At 42.4% G+C, this 19,514-nt stretch overlaps 1 protein-coding gene across 2 annotated transcripts in view; it reads right to left on the reverse strand.

Annotated features, from left to right (window-relative positions):
* mob1a (MOB kinase activator 1A) overlaps window positions 1-19,514 on the reverse strand; it is a 67,159-nt gene that overhangs the window by 23,134 nt on the left and 24,511 nt on the right. The window contains exons 2-4 of one of the 2 annotated variants that reach the window (XM_060906850.1): window positions 8,951-9,022; window positions 4,265-4,431; window positions 1,655-1,748 (exon numbers count right to left, since the gene is read on the reverse strand). In XM_060906850.1, coding sequence (XP_060762833.1) covers window positions 1,655-1,748; window positions 4,265-4,431; window positions 8,951-9,022 — 333 coding nt within the window. The remainder of the gene's footprint in view (window positions 1-1,654; window positions 1,749-4,264; window positions 4,432-8,950; window positions 9,023-19,514) is intronic. The other variant, XM_060906851.1, reaches the window with a different exon arrangement.

A 19,514-nucleotide genomic window follows, 5' to 3' on the forward strand; every position in this document is an offset into this window, starting at 1 on the left:
TTTCCGAGCATTACATGAGAGACCTGGTATGACTGGCTGCTTTTTTTTTTTTAGCACTACAATGAATTAGAGGAAATCCTGAGCTTCAGTCTGATATCTTATTTATCATTGACAACCAAAAAGTGATAATTCTACGGTAAGTTGAAATTTATCCTCTTCAGCATTATTGTAATATTTGTTATTCATGAACTGCGCAAGTTTTCATAAGAACAGTAATATATTCTCTAACTTTTCCTGCTTCTAATGATACACATGAAAATCCATAAAATGTAATGTTTGCGGAAACACGTTTTAAAATTGTTGTTAGACACTCGTGATATCATAAATAAACAAGTGAGCAATTACTAAAAATGGTGTAAATCAGGTCCTACTACACATCACTCATTCATGTGATCGTTATGCAACATATTAAACAGTAATAAATTCGAGTTGGAATTTCTCCGCCTTGCAAATACACAGGGCACATTCCAAGTACCTTCACCTGTAGATGTTTCCACAGTGGACTCAGTGTTTTTCACTGTCCTTAAAAGTCCACCAATACCAGTGTCAGGTGCAGACCTCCCAAATGACCCGCAAAATGATATCCAAACCGGCTGATCCACCAAGAAATGAAAAAACCCACATCAGAAAAATCTAAAAGAGTAATGTCAATGATCTGTCAGGATTTATCTAAGCCTAAACTTGCCAATAAAGTCAGCCCTGTCAGTAACTGCCGGCAGCCAGTGATTTTGCCGCCTATAAATGCTCCATCTGAGGTAATTAACACTGGACAAGTCTTGCAGTGACTGCTTTTAGCATATTACAAGTTATGCAAGAAAAATGGATCATGTCATTACGATTTTCTCCAGATCCAAGACAAGTTTTAGAGTGATGAGAGGCAAAGAAGCAATGCTTTGCTATGTAAATATATGAGCCCGCAAGTATAATAGGGGAGAGCAGGAAGACTTGGGACAATTTGTATTCCCATAAATGAATTTCAACCAATCAGGTTTTAGTTTACATCAGAACTTAGTTAATCTTGTTGCAATATGATGTTCAAGGCAAGGTCTATACAGTGACATCCTGTTACTTTTGTTTATCTGTGACTTCAATCAGAGGATAGAGACAGAATTTCTTCAGGGTCAAAAATGGATTCTATGTGAATTTTTAAAGGAAAAGTAACAAACTTGCTTCATTAACACAATGGTTATATTTGATAAATGTATACTGTATATAAAATGTAAATGAGTTCAAAAACATGCAAATTACATGCATAATATGCAAATTAAGTTTCTGAAAATGGATTCTGCATAAAATTTTCCTACTGGGTAGCAAGTTTCATGGAAATATCTCCAAGATTTTTAAAGTTATTGCAGAATAAGTACAATAAATATGTAAAAAAAAAAAATGGGGTCCATAATTTGGTATCGTTTCTATATATAATTGCATACAATCCGGATCCAAGAAATCATCCTGATCCTGCACCTTGCAGTCTCTGTATCTCTGGAAGTATTTGATCGATTTTGATTAAATAATAAGCATTTAAATAAGCAGAAAATACTCTTTAGAATGCATTATATTGCAATGTAAACAACCTAAACTAAAATTTCCATGTGGTGAGGCTAATATTATACATTACATAATATAAGTGACAAAATATGAGATTTCTCCCTACTTGGGCCCTGCAGACATGACAGGACAGTTGGTCTCAGTGCAGAATTCAGTGATGGTGCCATACAGCATGTTGATCTGGTTGAAGAAGTCAACAGCTAAAATAAAACCCAAGTAGTTATTAGGAATGACAAGACCCACATCACACTGTCTGCCTTATGCAGAATTGAAGAAGGCTTTTACTACAAATTTGGAATAAAAACTGTGCACCAAAGGTAAGACTAAACTAATAGATAAATATTTTAATCTCTTTGGAAAATACAAAATTAACAGTTTTGGATAATCTCTAGTCTTGAAAACACTACAGTAAAGGGCCTATACACAGGAAGCAATTCTCAGTGATGTGGCGATGAGCAATCATTTGAAGTCAATGAAGGTCAGCAATATGCGGCGGTGAGAGGTGAAATAATTGCTAGTGATGTGAAGTAGGCGGGTACAGAGTTAAACTGCTCTCAACTTTGAGGCAATGTAATTGAGGCAACTACCATTGGAAGTGAAAGGATATCGCTGACTCACAGATGATGCTGACATTAAGTTCCCAAAAACATTTTGCATAAGGAGACAACCTATGTGGGGTGGCACGGTGGTGTAGTGGTTAGCGCTGTCGCCTCACAGCAAGAAGGTCCGGGTTCGAGCCCCGTGGCCGACGAGGGCCTTTCTGTGCGGAGTTTGCATGTTCTCCCCGTGTCCGCATGGGTTTCCTCCGGGTGCTCCGGTTTCCCCCACAGTCCAAAGACATGCAGGTTAGGTTAACTGGGGACTCTAAATTGACCGTAGGTGTGAGTGTGAATGGTTGTCTGTGTCTATGTGACAGCCCTGTGATGACCTGGCGACTTGTCCAGGGTGTACCCCGCCTTTCGCCCATAGTCAGCTGGGATAGGCTCCAGCTTGCCTGCGACCCTGTACAGCAGGATAAAGCGGCTAGAGATAATGAGATGAGATGAGACAACCTATGTCAAAATGGTGTACAAGAGTTGCAATGAAATCACTTAGGCACATGATGCAATTTATAGGGATTGATCTCCTTCCAGAATGTGATTATTTATAGAGCCAAGACTTCTGATTTTTACTTTGGTGAAACTTTTAGCCAGTCATTTTCTTTATAAAGATTTAGCTGATTTTTGATGAGAAGAATCTGTGATATAGTCCATCATTGTGCTCACTAGATATAGGCAGACAGCCTAAAATGTGTCTTAACAAAGCATTACAGAAACCAGAAAAAGTTACAACTTTGACCTATAAACTTTTCTCTGTTTTTCTGGATTTTCACTATTTTCTACAGAACAGTACTGAAGACATTAAAACTATGAAATAACATATGGCACACATATGGAATTATGTGGTTACTGAGGCAACTGGAGCCTGGAATGTCCAGGTGATGAGTGAATCGCTTTATAAGTGGATGGCCCAAGTGACAAACTTTCAGTCACTACGTTTACATGCACATAGAGAGAATCGAATTTCTGCCATTGCTCGACTGAAATCGAAGTTCAAAATGCCATGTATACACCTTAATTCGGCTGAAATTGAACCGAACTTGATTTCTCGGAATCGAGCTACACGACCTAGTTTATGCGATTTCTGCCGAGCTACTTTGTGCATGTATACCCTATCGAACTAGTTCGAGCTACTTCCGGAAGTGACGAGTGACGAGACCACAAGCGGGAAACACAACAGCCTCGGTCGGCATGACAACAGTAGTAGCGAGCAGCAGAAGAGGTCAGGAGGAACAAACGAAGAAGAGAAAATGGCGATGTAGAGCTCTCTGAAGTGTGGGTGGAGCACAGAGGACGGCAGGACAAAGCTTCTGGTACTAATAGGCTTTTTATTGTCAGACTTTTCAGTTTAACAGCCTACTTTTATTCTTGAGAGAAAAACACACACACACACGCGCGCGCTGTGTTCTAGTCCCGGGATGAGCTTTCCCCTCTGTTCTCCCTCTGCCTCCTTAAATAGGGCGTGGTTACTGGGAAGACACACAAACACAGGTTAATTACCGTCAGGTGTACCGTCGTTCTGCCACTCACCTTCCCTGGCTCCGCCCTCCTGTCACAGACCGGCGCTTGACCACGCCCCCACTGCCACAGGCAAGCAGAAACGTGAACTTCTGGAGCAGTAAGGAGAGAGTTCATGCTCATTCAGCTTAAGGAGTTGAATATATTAAAATTCATGGACGGGAGAAAAACGCGCAATGGAGAACACGGAACTGATAACTTTGTTTACACTCTTGAATAGCTCTTCTTCATGACGACAACCGGAAGTGTACCAACACGATGGGGCGTGTAGCGCCACCTGTGGCTCGGGTGCACAATGCACCTCACACAATAGCCCGATTTCATTGTGTGCATGTAGGATTGGATTTCTCTGGCACCCCTGCTGGGACCTTCAGCTCGATTACCGACAGCAGCTCGATTTGGATGTGCATGTAAACGTATGGGAGACCAGCAAATTGCTTCCAGTATGTATGCTCCTTTACAACAGATATTTTAAAATGTAAAAACCTCACATGTAGATCCATTAACCGGTTTCACGTGATGTTTTTATTAACATGAGATTTTATGAAAGATAATGTCATTTATTTTTAATGGACAAGAATACAGACATACACACTTACTATTAACAGCAATCCATTCATTAAGGTCTTCTCCTTCTGGTAACATAACAGCAGCTCGAAGGTTACCACTTCCCAGTGTTGCTTCAGCATGTTTCAACAGCTCATACTGATGAGAACCCTCTGGAATGTTTTTCTTTGGTTTGAATGTCTTTGAAGACCGATTGCCACTAAATCAAACACACAATCATTTTTTTTTTCACTTTTTTCAGTCAGATGTTGATCACATTGATTGTTCCTGAATAACATTGATCACCTGCACAAAACTGTTTTTTTTTTAGAAAACCTGTGATAAGATTGTTAAATTACCATGCCTTGCATAAGAATTGACCCACCTTGAACTTTTCTGCATTTTTTTTAATGTTGGACAATATGTTTAACTTTTAAAGGTGCAAAAAAAAAATTTTGTGATGCAAAGGTTAAATAAGCAACAAAAATAAAGTTGCAAAGGATTCAAGCCTCTGGGTCAATACTTGATAGAAGCACCTTCAGCAAATATAGCTGGGATATGTTCATTCAGGCATACATTCAGGTTTGTTGATACAACTATGTGTCATCAGCATAACAGTGGAAACATTGCTAAGATAAGAAATTTAATGTCACTACACGACGCAGAAATACTAGTTCATGCTTTCGTTACCTCCAGGTTGGATTAATGTACTGCCTTACTGTCTGGATGTTCCAATAAGTGCATAAACAAGCTCCAGTTAGTTCAAAATGTAGCAGCAAGAGTCCTTACTAGAACTAGAAAATATGACCACATCACCCCTGTCTTATCCATACTGCATTGGCTCCCAAGCAAATTTCGTATTGATTATAAAATACTACTATTTACTTTTAAAAGCACTGAATGGTCTCGCACCACAGTACCTGAGCGAACTTCTGGTCCTTTATGACCCGCCACGCCTACTTAGATCAAAAGGTGCAGGCTATCTGCTGGTAACCCGTATAGTGAAGGCTACATCAGGGGGCAGAGCCTTTTCCTACAAAGGCCCCAGTTATGGAACAGCCTTCCAAATAGTGTTCGGGAATCAGACACAGTCTCAGCATTTACAGTGGGGCAAAAAAGTATTTAGTCAGCCACCAATTGTGCAAGTTCTCCCACTTAAAAAGATGAGAGGGGCCTGTAATTTTCATCATCGGTACACTTCAACTATGAGAGACAGAATGGGGGGAAAGAATCCAGGAAATCACATTGTAGGATTTTTAATGAATTAATTGGTAAATTCCTCGGTAAAACAAGTATTTGGTCACCTACAAACAAGCAAGATTTCTGGCTCTCACAGACCTGTAACAACTTCTTTAAGAGGCTCCTCTGTCCTCCACTCGTTACCTGTATTAATGGCACCTGTTTGAACTCGTTATTAGTATAAAAAAGACACCTGTCCACAACCTCAAACAGTCACACTCCAAACTCCACTATAGCCAAGACCAAAGAGCTGTCAAAGGACACCAGAAACAAAATTGTAGACCTGCACCAGGCTGGGAAGACTGAATCTGCAATAGGTAAGCAGCTTGGTGTGAAGAAATCAACTGTGGGAGCAATTATTAGAAAATGGAAGACATACAAGACCACTGATAATCTCCCTCAATCTGGGGCTCCACGCAAGATCTCACCCTGTGGGGTCAAAATGATCACAAGAACAGTGAGCAAAAAACCCAGAACCACACGGGGGGACCTAGTGAATGACCTGCAGAGAGCTGGGACCAAAGTAACAAAGGTTACCATCAGTAACACACTACGCCACCAGGGACTCAAATCCTGCAGTGCCAGACGTGTCCCCCTGCTTAAGCCAGTACATGTCCAGGCCCATCTGAAGTTTGCTAGAGAGCATTTGGATGATCCAGAAGAGGATTGGGAGAATGTCATATGGTCAGATGAAACCAAAATAGAACTTTTTGGTAAAAACTCAACTTGTCATGTTTGGAGGAGAAAGAATGCTGAGTTGCATCCAAAGAACACCATACCTACTGTGAAGCATGGGGGTGGAAACATCATGCTTTGGGGCTGTTTTTCTGCAAAGGGACCAGGACGACTGATCCGTGTAAAGGAAAGAATGAATGGGGCCAGGTATCCTGAGATTTTGAGTGAAAACCTCCTTCCATCAGCAAGGGCATTGAAGATGAAACGTGGCTGGGTCTTTCAGCATGACAATGATCCCAAACACACCGCCCGGGCAACGAAGGAGTGGCTTCGTAAGAAGCATTTCAAGGTCCTGGAGTGGTCTAGCCAGTCTCCAGATCTCAACCCCATAGAAAATCTTTGGAGGGAGTTGAAAGTCCGTGTTGCCCAGCGACAGCCCCAAAACATCACTGCTCTAGAGGAGATCTGCATGGAGGAATGGGCCAAAATACCAGCAACAGTGTGTGAAAACCTTGTGAAGACTTACAGAAAACGTTTGACCTCTGTCATTGCCAACAAAGGGTATATAACAAAGTATTGAGATGAACTTTTGTTATTGACCAAATACTTATTTTCCACCATAATTTGCAAATAAATTCTTTAAAAATCAGACAATGTGATTTTCTGGATTTTTTTTCTCATTCTGTCTCTCATAGTTGAAATGTACCTATGATGAAAATTACAGGCCTCTCTCATCTTTTTAAGTGTGAGAACTTGCACAATTGGTGACTGACTAAATACTTTTTTGCCCCACTGTAAGTCTAAGCTGAAAACATATCGGTTTTGTCAAGCCTTTTGTAAATGGTGTTTATGAGGTAAAGGTGTACAACCCCGATTCCAATAAAGTCGGGACAAAGTACAAATTGTAAATAAAAATGGAATGCAATAATTTACAAATCTCAAAAACTGATATTGTATTCACAATAGAACATAGACAACATATCAAACGTCGAAAGTGAGACATTTTGAAATTTCATGCCAAATATTGGCTCATTTGAAATTTCATGACAGCAACACATCTCAAAAAAGTTGGGACAGGGGCAATAAGAGGCTGGAAAAGTTAAAGGTACAAAAAAGGAACAGCTGGAGGACCAAATTGCAACTCATTAGGTCAATTGGCAATAGGGCATTAACATGACTGGGTATAAAAAGAGCATCTTGGAGTGGCAGCGGCTCTCAGAAGTAAAGATGGGAAGAGGATCACCAATCCCCCTAATTCTGCGCCGACAAATAGTGCAGCAATATCAGAAAGGAGTTCGACAGTGTAAAATTGCAATGAGTTTGAACATATCATCATCTACAGTGCATAATATCATCAAAAGATTCAGAGAATCTGTAAGAATCTCTATGCGTAAGGGTCAAGGCCGGAAAACCATACTGGGTGCCCGTGATCTTCGGGCCCTTAGACGGCACCGCATCACATACAGGCATGCTTCTGTATTGAAAATCACAAAATGGGCTCAGGAATATTTCCAGAGAACATTATCTGTGAACACAATTTACTATGCCATCCACCGTTGCCAGCTAAAACTCTATAGTTCAAAGAAGAAGCCGTATCTAAACATGATCCAGAAGCGCAGACGTCTTCTCTGGGCCAAGGCTCATTTAAAATGGACTGTGGCAAAGTGGAAAACTGTTCTGTGGTCAGACGAATCAAAATTTGAAGTTCTTTATGGAAATCAGGGACGCCGTGTCATTCAGACTAAAGAGGAGAAGGATGACCCAAGTTGTTATCAGCGCTCAGTTCAGAAGCCTGCATCTCTGATGGTATGGGGTTGCATTAGTGCGTGTGGCATGGGCAGCTTACAAATCTGGAAAGACACCATCAATGCTGAAAGGTATATCCAGGTTCTAGAGCAACATATGCTCCCGTCCAGACGACGTCTCTTTCAGGGAAGACCTTGCATTTTCCAACATGACAATGCCAAACCACATACTGCATCAATTACAGCATCATGGCTGCGTAGAAGAAGGGTCCAGGTACTGAACTGGCCAGCCTGCAGTCCAGATCGTTCACCCATAGAAAACATTTGGCGCATCATAAAACGGAAGATACGACAAAAAAGACCCAAGACAGTTGAGCAACTAGAATCCTACATTAGACAGGAATGGGTTAACATTCCTATCCCTAATCTTGAGCAACTTGTCTCCTCAGTCCCCAGACGTTTACAGACTGTTGTAAAGAGAAAAGGGGATGTCTCACAGTGGTAAACATGGCCTTGTCCCAACTTTTTTGAGATGTGTTGTTGTCATGAAATTTAAAATCACCTAATTTTTCTCTTTAAATGATACATTTTCTCAGTTTAAACATTTGATATGTCATCTATGTTCTATTCTGAATAAAATATGGAATTTTGAAACTTCCACATCATTGCATTCCGTTTTTATTTACAATTTGTACTTTGTCACAACTTTTGTGAAATCGGGGTTGTAGATCTAGAGGGTCCTCAGACAGTGTGTTTTGGTAAACTGGGATGTATGGATGCTGTCAGCCCCCCACTTGCTTGCTCACTCTAGTTTATTGACGGTGTAGTGGCTGGCTGCTTTATGTCCCGGGGCTCCCTCATGCCTGTGCTACCTTCTGGCTCTCCCCTTTTAGTTATGCGGTCATAGTTAGTTTTGCCGGAGTCCCTGCTTGTACTGTACGCAGCGCAAAATGTATACTGTACCTACTTATTCAGGTGACATTGGGCATACCTAACAACCTGCGTTTTCCCTCTTCTCCCCCCCCCCCTCCAAATCTGTCCTTCTGAGTTACATGTCAATCCTGGGATCGAGGTGCTGACCTCTTCTGCTCCTCGGACCTGCCTGATCCATCCTGATGCCCTATGTCTGGTTGGAGTCCCATCACATCGCTCCTGTGGAGGATAGCCCCATATGAACAGTTGAAAGTCACACTTGGAAGACACTCTGGACACTTACAGTAATGCTCTTATGGCTATGGACTACAGTTGGCTTGCTAACTTTGGGACTGCGGTTGTCATGAACAGTTTTGCACTCAAGTTTCCATGAATGAAGAGTCATAACATCAATGAAATTGTTGATGTTATAGTCATGTTGTCTGTTGTTGTCCAGGTGAGGATGGGTTCCCTTTTGGGTCTGGTTCCTCTCAAGGTTTCTTCCTCGTGTCACCTGGGGGAGTTTTTCCTTGCCACGGGCTTGCTTATTGGGGATAGATTAGGGATAAAATTGGCTCATGTCTTGGGTCATTCAGATTCTGTAAAGCTGCTTTGGGACAATGTCTATTGTTAAAAGCGCTATACAAACAAACTTGACTTGACTTGTTGATGGTGGAGTTGCTGGACACTATGTCCCAGGGCGGCCTCATGTCTGTGTCATGTTCTGGCTCTCCCTTTTAGTTATGCCATCACAGTCTTGCCGGTGTCTCTGCTTGCATTCAGAGCACAATGTGCACAGTTCTTAACCACTACATGACAATGAGCACACCTAACAATCTGTGTTTTTCTCTCGCACGTGCGCACTACACATTCTACTTTTCTACTTCTGAGAAACCAGTGATGCTGACCTCTCCTGCTCTCCAGACCTGCCTGATCCATCCTGTGCCCTACTTCTGGCTGGACTTCTCATCACTTCGCTCCTGTGAGGGTGGACAGCCTAAAGATACACTTAGAACATGGCTTTGGACAATCAATACAAACATTTTTTGTAGGCAGGACTGCAGTTTCCACGAACAGCTTATACTCAAGTTTCCATCAGTAAGTTGATAACTTCATGTCAAATCTATAATGAATTTCATCGTGACACAACTGCACTTTTTTGACCATATAGGACACACTTATAGAAGCAAGTTATTTATAATCATGTTATCTGTTACCACCCAAACGAGGCTGGGTTCCCTTTTGAGTTTGGTTCCTCTTAAGGTTTCTTCCTCATGTCATCTCAGGGAGTTTTTCCCTTGCCCCTGTCACCTCAGGCTTGCTCACTAGGCATAATTCATATGTTTACATTTTATATCTGGAATTCATATATTTCTGTAAAGCTACTTTGCAACAATGTATATTGTTAAAAGTGCTATACAAATAAAATTGAATTGGATCGAATGCGTCTCCATTTGCTTTGCACATCTGTATCATATTATTTGTGTCCATTCATCTCGCCAAAATTGCACGAGTTCTGTCCGATTGAAACATGAACCGATATCGATAGTCAAGCCCTAATGATAATGCTGCACACAAGTGCAGGCACCTGATTAGCTATCATAAGTAGCTTTAAAAGTCCAAAAGTACATGAAGCTTTTCGCACATGGGCAACCAATATGGCGCCCAGGATGTGACATCAAGTCATTGATGGCCAAGTACCAGAAGTGTAGCCGATATAAACATACATGTTAACTCTTTCATTGGAATAAATCCAGGCTATCTTCAAGTCAGTATAGACAGTGAAGAAACTGGATATCTGTATGAACCGCAGACAAACGACTATCCACATCTGGTAAATGATTTCAACAGCGAATCATCAGATAATTTGCAAGTGCAAAGTCGGGAAGGCAGGTCAAAGGGTTCGGCAGCTATCTGGTGCTGATGTAGAAAGTGTGCCAAGTGGAAAAATGACACTGAAGGTTTTGATGTAAAAAGAGCATGAACTTTATGCGATACAATACAGGTACAGTCACTGAACTCTTTCACGAATAAACCCAGTTTTGAAACACAAGCCTCAGGGCTAAAAATTAACTTCAGTGCTTGGTTGCCATTCAGGCCAGTATCCCTGAATCCTTAGTGGCCCAGGCCAAAATAAAAGTGGCCCTTAAACTTCCTCTAGTCCAACACACACACAAAAAAAAAAAAACTAAACCATTTTTCTTGAATAACACCCCACAATGTTTAACTTATGCCCCCAAAAATGTATTAATCAACAACATTAATTCTATGTAATGGTTGTTTAGATATTGTACATTATTCAAACATTACACTACATTACAGTCATTTGGCTGACGTTTTAATTCAAAATGACTAACAATAAGTGCATGTAGCCAAGAGAATACAAGAGTGACCAGTGCTGAAGTAGTACTGTAAACAAATAGCCTAAAAATACCATCCAATATCTGGAATGATCAGAGTAGTTAAGAAGTTGAAGAAGCTTGGACAAATACATAGACAAGGAATTATTTAAGTACAGTGTGTTTATTGTTTCCAAAGTTTGACAGCATTTCCATCTGCATTAAAATGGTTAGCATATATGCTTCTCTGACCTAGCGTTTGCTTCTTAAACCTATACAAGAGATATCACGGTACAGTAGGCTAGTAGAGTTCTGTTAGACTAGAGCTAGGTGCAGCACCCTGAATGGCCAAGTAGCCCTTGTTAGGGAGAGCACTGCTTGCTCCACACGGAGAGGAGCCTAGAAAAAGTGGCTTAACCAAAGCTTGTCTCCATCAACCCCCAGTTGGTTAGCCGCAGTCAACGGGCATCTTCCAACCAGTCGAGCACAAGAGAAATCAAAGAAAACTACAAAAACAACCTATCCACCCACCTCGGTGGGTATGAAAGGTCTCAAACTCACATGCTGGAATATCAGAACCATGCTTGACACCAAAGATGGTGGTCACACAGAACGATGATCTGCTCTTATAGCACAAGAACTCTCTAGACCAGGGGTGTCAAACATCCGGCCCGCGGGCCGGATCCGGCCCGCTAGATGGTTTAATCTGGCCCCATACTTGTAGAGAAAAAATTTCTAAGGATGTCAAAAAAAAAAGTAAATCTCTAGCCCATTCCTGTGATGACTTATGAATTTTTAAAGAAATAACTGAAATGCTCAATTCAGCCGCTAGGGGCAGCCAAAAAAAGCAGTACTGACATAACAAGAGATCAGGAAATAAACAGCACATTTTAGCAACGTGCCCAGATATGCTGTCTGATTCCATGAATGGCAGTCTTGCCTCACCACTATTAAGTTGCTATCAAAATTATCAATAGTGATACCCTCATTACCAAAATGTCTTTGTCAAACAGAAGAAAAGTTGACATAGAGTGCAGAGTTTTCCAGGAAAAATGGACTGAGTATTATTTATTCACAGAGGTGAATACAAAACCAGTGTGCTTGGTATGTAAATCAACAGGTTGCAGTGCTCAAAGAATATAATATTCAGCGCCTCTATGAGACTCATCATAAAGAAAAAATTCACAATTTGTATGGACAATTAAGAAAAGAGAAGATAAACGAATTGTTAGTTGGCCTGAAGAAACAGCAGTCTGCCTTTACTCACAGCCGTGAGGTCAGTGATGGAGCAGTGAAAGCTAGCTACCTTATTGCAAACGAGTTGGTGCAAGCATCCAAGCCATTTTCTGATGGTGAACTTGTGAAAAAATGCATGCTGAAGGCTGCAGAAGTCGTGTGCCCTGAAAAGCAATCTGCCTTTGCCAACATTAGTGTGGGGAGTTGGTTCAGGTTGTCAGATGTAAAAATTTATTCACTCAACTGTATAAAAATAAACCAGTGGTTTGAGAGTGAAATGCATTTTATTTCAAATCCATTGGCCTCTCTGTGAATATGGTAAATGTGTAATAATCTAGATCCATTGCTAAAGATTTGGAGTTGACAAAGGTTATTTTGCAATTATTTTACTGGTCCGGCCCACTTGAGATCAGATGGGCTGTATATGGCCCCTGAACCAAAATGAGTATGACACCCCTGCTCTAGACTAAGCATTGGCATTGCTGCTCTTAGTGAAGTCTGCCTCCCAATGGAAGGCAGCCTCACAGAACACGGAGCCGGATATACCTTGTACTGGTCGGGCAAGCCAGCAACGGAGAGACGCCTTGCAGGTGTCAGCTTCATGATCAGGGATTCCATTGCAGCCAAGCTTGAAACCCTACCTACAGGTCACTCAGACCACATCATACCCATCCGTATCCCCCTCCTAAACGAGCAATAGTATGCCACACTGCTCAGTGTGTATGCTCCGATTCTTCAAGCAGCACCTGCTGAGAAGGACAAGTTCTACTCTGACATGCGTAAGCTCTTGCAAAACACTCCTGCAAACGACAAGGTCTTTATCCTTGGTGATTTTAATGCCAGGGTTGGTCATGACTCAGAAGCCTGGAAAGGAGTACTTGGAAAACATGGTGTTGGAAACTGCAATGAAAACGGCTGTCTGCTTCTAGAGTTTTGCACCGAACAAAAACTCACCATTACAAACACCATTTATCAACAAAGAGACAGGCTGAAAACAACCTGGATGCATCCCAGGTTGAAATACTGGCATCTTATTGATTACATCCTAGTGCACCAGCATGACCTCAAGGATGTCCTACACATCAGAGTGATGCCAAGTGCAGAGTGCCGCCAAGTGCAGAGTGCCATACTAATCACCGCCTAGTTCGCTGCAGTCTTCGCCTGCAGTTTAAGCCAAAAAGAGGGGGAGTCCCAAGGAAAAAACTTAATGTTCGGAGCCTTCAGTCTGCCGAAGTAAAGGCAAACTTCCAGGCAAGCCTACACTCGAGACTAGAGGGAACACACCATCAAACTGACCCTTCCCCAGAAGTGCTGTGGGAACATCTGAAAACTACCATCCTACAGACCTCGGAGGAAATACTTGCATTCAGTACAAAGAAGAACAGAGACTGGTTTGATGAGAACAACACAGAAATCCAGGAATTGTTGGCAAAGAAAATATCTGCACACCAGGCTCACTTAGCACAGCCATCTTGTCCCACAAAGAAAGCAACTTTCCATCTCACATGCACCAACCTACAGCGCAAGCTTCAAGAGATCAAAAACGAATGGTGGACAAACATCGCAGAGAAAACACAGCTCTGAGCAGATACAAGGGACTAGAGAGGATTCTATGAAGCCCTCAAAGCAGTATACAGCCTCACACACCATGTCCAAAGCCTGCTGCACAGCAGTCACTGCTCACGGACATGGCATCTATTCTGACTTGCTGGTCACAACACTTCCAGACGCTCTTCAGCACCAACCGAACAGTTCAGAACTCAGTAATCCTCCGCATTCCACAACAGCAACTGAAAACAGAACTGGATGACACACCAACACCCCAAGAGACCATCAAGGCAATAGGCCAGCTGAAAAGTGGAAAGGTCGCAGGAGTTGACGACATTCTACCAGAAGTATGGAAATACGGGGGACTGGCACTGCACACCAAACTACACGAACTCCTCGTCTGCTGCTGGGAACAGGGTAAAACTACCTCAGGATCTCCGAGATGCAATAATCACCTTATACAAGAACAAGGGGGAGAAGTCTGACTGTTCCAACTACCATGGGATCACCCTACTGTCCATAGCTGGCAAAATCCTTGCAAGAATACTGCTGAACAGGCTAGTGCCCACAGTTGCAGAACATCTCCCTGAGAGTCAGTGCGGGTTCAGAGCTAACAGGAGTACCACTGACATGGTCTTCGTTCTCAGACAACTCCAAGAGAAATGTCGAGAACAGAACAAGGGACTGTACGTAACGTTTGTCAACCTCACCAAAGAGTTTGATACTGTCAGCAGGAAAGGTCTCTGGCAAATCATGGAAAGACTTGGCTGCCCCCCAAAGTTTCTCAACATGGTCATCCAACTCCATGAGGATCAGCGTGGCCAAATTAAAACACAGCAACAATTTCTCAGTGCCTTTCCCCATTGCCAATGGTGTCAAGCAGGGCTGCGTCCTCGCTCCCACTCTCTTCACCATATTCTTCAGTATGATGCTCCAGCAGGCCACAGAGGATCTGGATGATGAGGACATCATCCGGTATCGTACTGATGGCAGTCTGTTTAATCCAAAATGACTACAGGCAAAGACACTGGAACAACTGATCTGAGAGTTACTGTTTGCCACTTGTAGCCCACACTGAGGCTGCTCTGCAATGTTACATGCTCTAGGGAGGCATGAACAATCAAAAAAAAAAAAAAAGGGGTGGTGACATAAACCCAAAACACAAGACAACGTAAAAAGGGTGAAATTTATTTACAAAAGTGCTTAACAAAAGGTGATAGAAAAAACGGAATGCAAAGTCCAACAAGGAGGGTGGCAGTCCCAGGAGCCAACCCTCAACCAAGCAGACAGACGCGAAATGGCAAGACGAGCATGCAAAAACCCCAAAACCCTCTCTCCTCTCTAACAGGTGGAAGCACAGGTTTATATAGGCCTTCCTCAAGTGAAAACAGGTGAAAGGAGGAGGAGCCAACACAAGCTGCTACACCTGAAGAGAGAGAGACACACACACAAAGAAGGAGAAACATGCACACATACAAACACAGGAGGCGTAACACGCAACACCCCCACCACCAAAAGTTCAACCTACTATAGGTTGAACAAAAGACTGCCATATAGTTCACACAGCACTACCATTATATGGTACTAGAATAAACACTGACACTACAAATCCACACTAAATGCGGGACAAAGCATCTGCCAAGACATTATCCTTGCCCTTCTTATACTGGATATCCAGGTTGAAACCTTGTAAATCATCAACGCATCAGTCTCTGGTTTGTGTTCCGCATCCTGGATAGAAAAACAAGAGGATTATGGTCAGTAAAAACAATCAAAGGAACTGTGGTTGACCCAACATACACCTCAAAATGTTGTAAAGCAAGCAACAGAGCTAGAGCTTCTTTTTCGATTGTGCTATAATGAAGTTGGTGTTTAGAAAACTTCTTTGAAAAATACAAAATGGGGTGATCAATTCCATTCAAATCTTCCTGTAGAAGAACAGCTCCAGCACCTGTGACACTGGCGTCAACCTCCAGTTTGAAAGGCAGCTGGAAATTGGGAGCAGCCAATACTGGCGCACTACACAACAAAGCCTTTGCATTTTTAAATGCCAACTCACAATCCTGAGACCAATCAAAGTCACAACCATGTTTTAACAAATTTGTCAGAGGAAGAACGACATCAGAAAAATTTCGGCAGAAACCACGGTAGTAGCCTGCCATGCCCAAAAACCTGCGCAGCTCCCTTCTCGTGGTTGGTATGGGAAACTTACAATAGCCAACACCTTGGCCTCTAGAGGGCGAACTTGACCCTGGCCAACTTGTTTCCCCAAATAAGTGACGGTAGCCTTCCCGAACTCGCACTTGGCAAGATTCAAGGTTAGAGACGCATCCCTCAACCGCGCAAAGACGATACGAACATCTTCCAAATGTTCAGCCCATGACGATGAATGAATGATGACGTCATCCAAATATGCTTCACAATTAGAAACTCCAGCAAGCACTTTATTCATCAAACGCTGGAAGGTAGAGGGTGCATTCTTTAAACCAAACGCCATTACAGAATACTGCAGGAAACTGTCTGATGTAACAAAGGCAGAAATTTCAGCAGCTCTGGGTGTCAGCGGTACTTGCCAGTACCCCTTCAAAAGGTCTAATTTGGTAACAAACGAAGCCGAACCCACCCTATCAACACAGTCTTCCATACGTGGTAATGGAAATGAATCAGACTTGGTGACGGCATTGACCTTCCTATAGTCCGTGCAAAAACAATATGTACCGTCCAACTTTGGGACTAAAAGACAGGGCGAACTCCACGCACTAAAACTTGGCTGAGCTAAACCATGTTCAACTAAATAGGCCACTTCAGACTTCATGATTGCACGTTTAGATGGATTTACCCGATACGGATGTTGCTTAATCGGCGCATGGCCTTGCGTGTCGATGTCATGGCTCAGCACATTTGTTAAAGACGGCACATCAGAGAACAACTCAGGAAACTGTAAAATAAGATGTTGCATGTCAGTTGCATAAGACACAGGCAAATAAGACAAAAATGAAGGCAAGTCTTTCAAAATCTCTGAATTTTTAAAACGAGCGCAAAACACCGGCACATCGCCGAAATTAAGGCCATCCTCTTCAAGCAGAGGAAGAGGCGCTACTGCTGACACTGTGAGAATCACTGCTCTCACCTTCTCGTGTCACATAAGGTTTCAACATATTGATGTGACACACACGCGTTTTCCGCCCTCTGTCAGGCGTTTTTACCACATAATCAGTTTCACTGAGTTTTCTGTCAATCTCATAAGGACCAAAGAATTTGGCGGACAGTGACGAACCAAGCATGGACAGTAAAACCAACACTTTATCCCCTTTAACAAAAGAGCGCTGCACAGCCTTGCGATCAAAGCGTTTTTTCATTTTACTCTGCGCAGAGGACAAAGCTTCCCGAGCGCACTCGCAAGCTCTGTGCAGTCGTTCTCGAAATGAACTCATGTAGTCAAGAATGTTACACTTCTTGTTAGACTCTTCCGATTCCCAATTTTCTTTGAGCAGTTTCAGAGGACCGCGAACTGTATGACCAAACACAAGGTCTGCTGGACTGAAACCAAGAGATTCTTGTGTCGTTTCACGAGCAGCGAACAAAAGCAAAGGAACTCCCTCATCCCATTCTTTCTCAGACTCAAAGCAATAAGTGTGCAACATTGACTTTAAAGTTTGATGGAATCTTTCTAGCGCGCCCTGGGACTCTGGGTGATACGCACTAGATACTGCATGCTTGATAGACAGCTCATGCAGCACCTGTTTGAATAAACGAGAGAGGAAATTAGAACCTTGGTCAGTCTGAATTACTTTTGGGAGACCAAACGTAGAGAAAAATCGCAGAAGGGCCTTTACAATGGGCTTGGCCTTCAACGAACGCAAGGGGAAAGCCTCGGGATACCGAGTGGCAGCACACATTATGGTTAAAAAAAACCGGTTCCCAGACTTGGTCTTGGGCAAAGGCCCAACACAATCTAAAATTACCCGTTCAAAAGGTTCACCGATAACTGGAATTGGGCAAAGTGGCGCTGGGGAAATGCACTAATTAGGCTTTCCAACAACCTGACACTTATAACATGAGCGACAATGTTTAACAACATCAGCCTTCATACCAGGCCAAAAGAAGTAACGCAAAACACAATTATACGTCTTTGTTACACATAAATGGTCTGCAAAGTCGTGATCATGTCCGAGTGTCAACACATGTAACCGATATTTTGCAGGAACAACTAACTGGTGGACAGAATCAAAATCTCCGTCTGCAAGATGTAATGGAATCCACTTTCGTTTTAGCAGACCATCTTCCCAATAAAAACCAACAGACATGCTATCCAAATCATTCTTGCTAACAGCAGCATCCCAGCACTTGGCCAAATTAGGGTCTTTCGCCTGCTCCAGCTTAATTAACTCCTTATCCACAGAGAGCGACAAGTCACCCTCCACAGGAGTTGGGAGCGGCTCAGACACAACAGTCACTGATTGGCTGCTGGAAGAAGACTCAAGTAAACCATCCGACATGAACGTATCAGACAGATCAACAGCCTCACCATATTTCCGAGCCTGAGCTCGAGTAACGACACAAGCTGGAAACACCTGAGCAAGGCTTTGATCAGAATCACAATCAGACAGAATCGATGGACTAGCGGTCACCTCAGGAAGTAGCACTTTCCCACCCGCTAAATCATTCCCCAAAATAAAATCAACATCCTTCACAGGAAGTTTGGAATGGATGCCCACTTTGACAGGACCCGACACTAAATCATGAACAATATGCACATTATGCAATGGAACAGACATAATTCCCAGCTCAATTCCCTGAACCAAGACATCGGAGCTGTTCTGCTCTACATAGTAAGTTTTCATTTTGACTTTAATAAGGATAAAATATGTTTACGTTAGAAGAATTTCATAAGGTTTCTAAAAGGTAAAGTGGTGTTTAATCTAAGTTTTGTACTACTTACTCTTACTTTGATACATCGTGACACAGGAAGTGGACTCAGGCAGAGGAAGTTTTCTTTATTCATTACGGAAGTCAGTTCAGTAATGCAGCAAACAAAGTGTGGTCGCTAATGTGTTGTGTGTGCAATGTGTTTCATGAACCCGCCAGAAAGCAATGACTGTACGTATCATAGCTGGTTTAATTTGTCTGGTATTTCTTTTATGTAAGTTTAGTAATACTTGAGTAAGGTTAATTCATTTGATAGTCGAATATTTCTCTCCAACCTCCATGTAATGTTACGTTAAGCTAACATGCGTTGTCGTTATCTTTGATGTCATCATCTGTTGTTAATTTTATTAGCTTCCTACAGTACAGTAAGTAACGGAAATGTTATTTTCCTTCTTTTGTAGTTTCACTCCGATTCATGTTGCCATTTTGATGAAAGAGAAGTTATTAAAAGGAGCAAGCACGCTCATTTTCCTGGCTCTTGAAAAGGAGTTTGGCCGACTGTTTAATCTACGTTCACGCTCAGGGAGCATAACACTTAGAGAGAGCAGTACAGTGAAAAGTCATACCGTCAGGAGGATTCACGCATTGTAGTCATGGAGACCCACGCAGCAAACGGACAAGACAGAGCTCCTTCAGTGGCCAGTTCCAAGCGCTCCTCGTCTTCAAGGTGTTCAGTAGCA

The sequence above is a fragment of the Neoarius graeffei genome, chromosome 24, assembly GCF_027579695.1.
Source record: "Neoarius graeffei isolate fNeoGra1 chromosome 24, fNeoGra1.pri, whole genome shotgun sequence".
Taxonomy (NCBI): domain Eukaryota; kingdom Metazoa; phylum Chordata; class Actinopteri; order Siluriformes; family Ariidae; genus Neoarius; species Neoarius graeffei.